This window comes from Sinocyclocheilus anshuiensis, unplaced genomic scaffold, assembly GCF_001515605.1.
Source record: "Sinocyclocheilus anshuiensis isolate Anshui unplaced genomic scaffold, SAMN03320099.WGS_v1.1 scaffold782, whole genome shotgun sequence".
Taxonomy (NCBI): domain Eukaryota; kingdom Metazoa; phylum Chordata; class Actinopteri; order Cypriniformes; family Cyprinidae; genus Sinocyclocheilus; species Sinocyclocheilus anshuiensis.
The window spans coordinates 1,248,465-1,255,469 of record NW_015546111.1 but is presented as its reverse complement, the minus strand read 5'-3'; the positions used below and the strand labels follow the sequence as shown (position 1 = coordinate 1,255,469).

General features: G+C 37.2%; 1 protein-coding gene across 1 annotated transcript; it reads right to left on the bottom strand.

Annotated features, from left to right (window-relative positions):
• Nucleotides 1-3,105: 3,105 nt before the first annotated feature.
• LOC107700682 (endothelin-2-like) lies at nt 3,106-6,511 on the bottom strand. The gene is made up of 5 exons (XM_016502421.1): nt 6,310-6,511; nt 5,496-5,646; nt 5,030-5,143; nt 3,765-3,944; nt 3,106-3,658 (listed from the first exon to the last, which is right to left on the bottom strand). The coding sequence occupies exons 1-5, from the start codon at nt 6,365-6,367 to the stop codon at nt 3,589-3,591; spliced, it is 573 nt and encodes a 190-aa protein (XP_016357907.1). The 5' UTR covers nt 6,368-6,511; the 3' UTR covers nt 3,106-3,588.
• Nucleotides 6,512-7,005: the final 494 nt, after the last annotated feature.

Below are 7,005 nucleotides of genomic sequence, written 5' to 3'. Positions count from 1 at the left end.
ATAACAACTTTGGAATATAGTGTACAAGTCACAATAACTATCGTCAATTGGTGCTTGACTGTCCCATTCTTTATTATTTTGAAAAGAGTGGCCAGGAGGAATGACTAGTAAATGATGAAATGTTCCTTACTCTCAAAATCCCTCAAGTTCTTTTACCTGTGTTGCTCGATATTTGATCATTAAAAGCAGTTTTATAAGGCTTCTCATACCAGTACAATGATGTAATGTTGACGTATATGTTTTTCCACTTACTAAACACACTTAAATGTGCAGATATGGTGAGAAACCTTGAGGCAATAAAGGTTATGCATTTGCTTAAGGAATGTCTGGATTGGTATGATACACATACAGTAGACATGCAATGTATGACATGTTAAATAACAGAGCAATGAAGTAATGCCCATGTTTTTAGTCTCAATATAGATGTACAATAGTCTTAGATTAAAAAGATGAATAAAATTTGAGAATAAAATAATCAGGATAAGGATAAGGTCTTGGAGTTTGGAAACTAGCCTTATGTGCACTGTTGGCCTATATAATCTGTCATGACAGGAAGATGGAAACCATCAAGACTGTTGTTCTGGCATTGCTTTTGTCTACACTGTTTCTTTCCCATGTGCCTGCAAGCTTCCTGCTTAATTCACCTGCTCTACAAGAGTTCATATCACAACAACATGTCAATGTGTTCAAACTAATTACTTTTCAACCATGTACGAGTCTTCATGCCAAGGTGCTTTGTCAACCAAGGAATAGGCATTGATCCAGGGCAATTATACAAACCTATGTATGCAAGAGATTATACCAAGGATGTTTTAACATGAAGTGTAATTGTGGGCTATTGCTTTATTTTTGAACATAATCTGGTAATGTTCAGTTCCTGTCGGTGACACAGACAAGACAACAGCAGGGTGACAGTTGGACGTACTTGAGAAGGACACAAAATTAGGGTCAGCAATAATACTTATTTTAAGATGAATTTATTGATTCTTTGTTAATAACAAATCAAAGTGATATCATCTAACATATTCAGAGTATGTGAAAATAAATATGGAATACATCAATTTCATCATAATGATATAAACTTTATAACAAAACCATATTGTTTATATACAATACAGGAATCTTTCTCTACAAAATTCTTAATGATTCAATATATATATATATATATATATATATACATATATATATATATATATATATATATATATATATATAATAGTACAACAGCCAAAAGTAATCTTAAAGTGCATACTTATTGCGTACTCTAAGCCTACACTGTTAGCGCTCTAAAATGTTCCAGTGCTATTCATTAAAAAGGAAAGTTCTCCAGCTTTTTTGGCAAGATTAAATCTATTGTCCATCTTTGAAAAGAGTGGCCAGGAGGAATGACTAGTAAATGATGAAATGTTCCTTACTCTCAAAATCCCTCAAGTTCTTTTACCTGTGTTGCTCGATATTTGATCATTAAAAGCAGTTTTATAAGGCTTCTCATACCAGTACAATGATGTAATGTTGACGTATATGTTTTTCCACTTACTAAACACACTTAAATGTGCAGATATGGTGAGAAACCTTGAGGCAATAAAGGTTATGCATTTGCTTAAGGAATGTCTGGATTGGTATGATACACATACAGTAGACATGCAATGTATGACATGTTAAATAACAGAGCAATGAAGTAATGCCCATGTTTTTAGTCTCAATATAGATGTACAATAGTCTTAGATTAAAAAGATGAATAAAATTTGAGAATAAAATAATCAGGATAAGGATAAGGTCTTGGAGTTTGGAAACTAGCCTTATGTGCACTGTTGGCCTATATAATCTGTCATGACAGGAAGATGGAAACCATCAAGACTGTTGTTCTGGCATTGCTTTTGTCTACACTGTTTCTTTCCCATGTGCCTGCAAGCTTCCTGCTTAATTCACCTGCTCTACAAGAGTTCATATCACAACAACATGTCAATGTGTTCAAACTAATTACTTTTCAACCATGTTTGAGTCTTCATGCCAAGGTGCTTTGTCAACCAAGGAATAGGCATTGATCCAGGGCAATTATACAAACCTATGTATGCAAGAGATTATACCAAGGATGTTTTAACATGAAGTGTAATTGTGGGCTATTGCTTTATTTTTGAACATAATCTGGTAATGTTCAGTTCCTGTCGGTGACACAGACAAGACAACAGCAGGGTGACAGTTGGACGTACTTGAGAAGGACACAAAATTAGGGTCAGCAATAATACTTATTTTAAGATGAATTTATTGATTCTTTGTTAATAACAAATCAAAGTGATATCATCTAACATATTCAGAGTATGTGAAAATAAATATGGAATACATCAATTTCATCATAATGATATAAACTTTATAACAAAACCATATTGTTTATATACAATACAGGAATCTTTCTCTACAAAATTCGATTACAGCCTATAATCTTAAAGTGCATACTTATTGTGTGCTCTACACTGATAGTGCTCTAAAATGTTCCAGTGCTATTCAATAAATTGGAAAGTTCTCCAGCTTTTTTTGGCAAGATTAAATCTATTGTCCATCATAAGGTCATAACAACAGATTGCAACAACACAACTGTCTGCATCACTTATGAATACATAATGCTAGGTAAAGCTGGATTGATATGAAAAACAAGGGCACAGTCCATACAAAGTGGTCATCCTTATGCTATATTTCCTGAAACACCCCATTACTATTGTATTGTATTGCACTATGCCAACTTTAAAGGTCAGAGAACACTTGCTTTAAAGTACGGAGACTTGCTACTGCCAATACATCCACAGACATGCTGCTGTGAGCATGTAAGAAATACTGCTGCTGCACATATAACGCATATGAAATAACCCCCATATATAACATACATGAAATCACCTCATAGCAGATCTATACAGGTGGAGCTGGGGAAGGTGGAGGGTTTCTGATACGTGCTGCAATTGCTACAGCAAGCACTAGCCGAGTATTTGAATGTTGAGCAGCAAGCTCATTGGCTGTTGATATGAAAAGAACCAATCAGCTACGCCATGAGGATAATGATGTCATTATGTCAGATTGTGTTAGAATGTATCGGACTGTTTTTTTAAACAGAAAAATAAAACTAATAGATGAAGGTCGGCTCCAATGGTGCCAAAAATAGTAGAAGTACTGCAGTTTCTTCCTATCTGTGCTCTTCCAACCAACATTTCATTAGCACTTCACCTGTTTCTTTTATCTCGAACTGTTCAAACTTGGTGTTTTGGACTAGTTATGATCCTGTCAGGTAGCTCTAGCATAGCCACTTAGCTAATGTCCTGTTTGCACTACAGGACAGTCGCTAACACCTAACCCTCATTTGTGCTCTCCCAGTGGACAGGTCTGATTTGCCCGTAACTCACAAATATCTACTTTACGTCTCACAAGCCTTCATCTCTCCCATTCTGTCTTAAACATGCAACAAAGGCTCCGTTTCCACAGGACTGTCCTTGAGGAACACTGCCTTCAGATTGCAGCCCATGCATGTTCTGCTGCCCCTGGTTTCACAAGGGTCAACTTTTGTTCAAGTGCTCACACTTCCATCTCTCCCAGGTAAGAACTTCATCTGTAGCCAGGTTTACTGGCCTTGGATGCCTTTCCCATTGCTCTGGCTCTAGCCCTAACCAGCTTCCTGAAAAGTCAGATGGATTTGTTGTAAGTAATGGTGTTAATGATGACACATTCACAGAATAAGGTGTGTAAACATGATTTTCGTGACTTGTGTAATGTGGCCTTACCTGAGGAAGGTTATGACGTCTGACTGAGCCCCAAGGGAGGAAGACTTCCCTAAAACCAGAACTCCTGGACTGGCATTTTCTGAGTTATTTAGGGTAGTCACATGATCTGATTTGGGTTGCTCCTGTTTTTCAGGCACAGGTTCAGATGGGTGCACCAGCATGATGGCAGGGTTTTCAGAGCTTGGAGAAATATGCACAAAATTAGTCCCAAAAAAATCTTGGCTATAAATGCATCAAAATAAACACTGCATTGTCTTAGATGACTGCTATAATGGCTAATAAGTCTATTTAAAAAAAATTCAGTAAGTGTTGGTAAAGCACCTTCAAACTTGCAGCTAGATTTCAAGCTCGGATGAAGAAATGATCTATCGCTACTTTCGTTTCATAATGTCTTTATAAACAGCATATAATGAAGGATTTGGTGATGCTACACCACTACTCATTACAGGTACAGCTAAGCTACCTTTTAGAAAAGTAGTAGTTGTACTACACTACAAACAACTAACAAATCATAGCTAACTATAACATGTTTGGTTGCGCTACACTGCTACTTGTTGGGAAAAACTAACTTTTTAATATACAAAAAAAAATTATTTTGAAAAGCTGAAAATGCTATTGAAAATCTAGCAACATTAGCAGCATTGCCCATTCACAGCGATGAACAATATAGACGGAATCAATTTCAGAGCGCCTTTTTCCAGCTGATGAATGATTAAAAACGTTGACACTAAACCAGCTAACCAGGCTGAGAGACCAGCTAAGACCAGTTAACAGCAGGTTTTAGCTGTTTTTCTCAGCAATTAATAGGAAAGCAGTTCAGTTTTTGTGGAAAAATCCAATATATCTGGTTGTCATAACAACAAATTACAACAACACAACTGCATCGTTTATGAATACATAACAGTGATTAAAAGCTGTTAATAGATAAGACTGCCTCAATGACTTACAGCCTGTCATAATGACAAATGTTCTTTTTTTCTTGTGGGATCAAATAGCGGTCATAGCCTGAAAGCTATTAGCTAAAACTCTGACTCATTAGATGAAACTCTGTCCATCTTAGCATTAATTCAAAAACATTCTCCTGTCATATAGTCTGGATTCTCCAACTGTGTTTGTCTGGTATCACCTCACGCCCTCATGATATCTCCACACCCTTACATTAAAAATAGCCTTCTTAAGAAGAATACTAATGACTGCCACTTCCCACAAATTTGCGTAAAGCTGTCACTTGATCGGTAACGTGTGAGATGTGAGATGAGGCTCACCTGTAGTGACAGAATACATTGCATGTCCGATCTGCAGGACTGGCACAGAAGCAGCGGCCTGTAGACCTGCGCCGGCGAGCCAACGGACTGCCCAATCCATACACAGTGGTCTTACTGCGGAGGAGAGGAGACACCCAGAAAGCATCCAGTCATTGATTAACTCATCAGAAAGGGCATCACAGGAATAAACCACAATGGGACTTTGTACTTTTTAACTTTAAGAATGAGAATTACAACCGGTGCCAAAAGTATTCTAGATAAACAGCAATAAAATGCACAATAACTATCAAATTAATCTTCTTGAACTATAAAAGCACTCTCATTGAAGTCACAAATGTGCACTGATTTACTTAAATGGAAACAGATTTGCTGAATACGTCCTTAATGTCTTCTTTCAGCCTCCATTGACTTTGGTTTACTTGCATACGGTTTACGCAGGTTAGCCCATATATGGGTGAACACTCACCTTGGTGTGTTCACCCAGATGATGTCCAGATGGCAGAAATAGTGGCATTCCGAATCCAGCTGGTTGTTGCAGGAGCAGCGTTTGCTCCTGACCCTATGGGTTGCAGATGGGTCACTCGGGTCAGTCTGGGGCACTAGAGGCAACCCCCAGCCTGCAGACAAGAGATATATTGCGGTCCATAAAACTTCCTGTAATCATTCTGGGCCAAAACGCTCCAGCAGAGACTATATGACTGAGTCTCAGAGAAATGATGAGCCTCATACACCACATGTTATTATTATACTTTTATGATTTTGATTTATCACCTCATTCTAGTCCCACTTCTCTCCGCTATCTTATGTCATAACGAACAAGGTCTTAGATGTTTGATCTTAATGAGTTATCAATTTTGGCTTTAATTGTCAAACAAAATTAGAACAAAATGAATTTGAGCCCCTGACTGTGTCCACATATTGTTAGACAGATGTTTAAAATGATAACCAGGGTTATCAAACTGTATTCGTTTTTATGAAGCAAAGTTTAAAGTGAGTTTAAATGAATCAAAATAAAATTACAAATGTTTTATCTCAAGCTTGAGAATGAAGGCACAGTTAAAAAAGTATTTAAAATCTCAAACTTATAATCAAGTAAAACTAAACGTAATTCTAAAATAGTAATTTAGTATTTCTATCTATCTATCTATCTATCTATCTATCTATCTATCTATCTCATATTTACAGTAAAATAAATTATTGTTAAATATAGAAAATAATAAAAAAAAAAACATGAAATAAATCCAATAATTCTAATACACACACACACACAAATGTTTTACCTTCAAGAAGGGTTGTGCACAAGGTATAAATGAAGATCAGAGTAGTTCTAGATTCCATGTTGCATGTATGTTTCAATAGAAAGAAGTGCAGATGTTCACCTAAGCAATCCCAATAGATCTCTGAGCTGCAGGTGCTTGTCTAATGTTGAACCGTCCTGTTTGGCCACACTTATAGCTCGTGATGTGCACCACCCCCCACTAGGCTGGCTGTTATGGGTGGTAGTTGCACAACTCCAGCTTGTCTTCACAGGGTCACTGGATTATTTGTGAGGAAGAGATCCGGGCTCCCAAACAATGATGATCAAGACTAAAGAAAAAAACGTAATCTTTCTTGCCTGGAATTTAACAATGCGAATCTAAATCTACTAAATGGGACTTGGGGTTGGGAAGAGCATTGCTGTGGAGGGCCAGCAGGAAAAGAGGAGGCACAAGAGGATATCAGCAGATTTGCTGCTTTGCATGAATTCTGTTGCGTGGACTTTGCAGGGAAAGACAGCGTCCTGTGGAAAGAAGGAACATTCTGAAGGGCAGCTCCTGTCTATGAGGTCCAAGTGTGGGTGGACAGTGTAGAAAGAAGCTTCTTGTGCCCTCTGGCCACTATTTGTTTCTGATTATACAAATTAGTCACAGATATGAAATCATAATTCAAAATTTATTTGATTATTTTGTGTTGCTACATACAGGGCCAGCATAAAC

Coding starts and splice junctions, on each gene's coding strand:
- LOC107700682 (XM_016502421.1), bottom strand. CDS start 6,367: ATGGAATCTAGAACTACTCTGATCTTCATTTATACCTTGTGCACAACC. Junction 5,144..5,495: donor ATCTGGGTGAACACACCAAG/GTGAGTGTTCAC, acceptor TCTCCTCCGCAG/TAAGACCACTGTGTATGGAT. Junction 3,659..3,764: donor GACGTCATAACCTTCCTCAG/GTAAGGCCACAT, acceptor CTGACTTTTCAG/GAAGCTGGTTAGGGCTAGAG.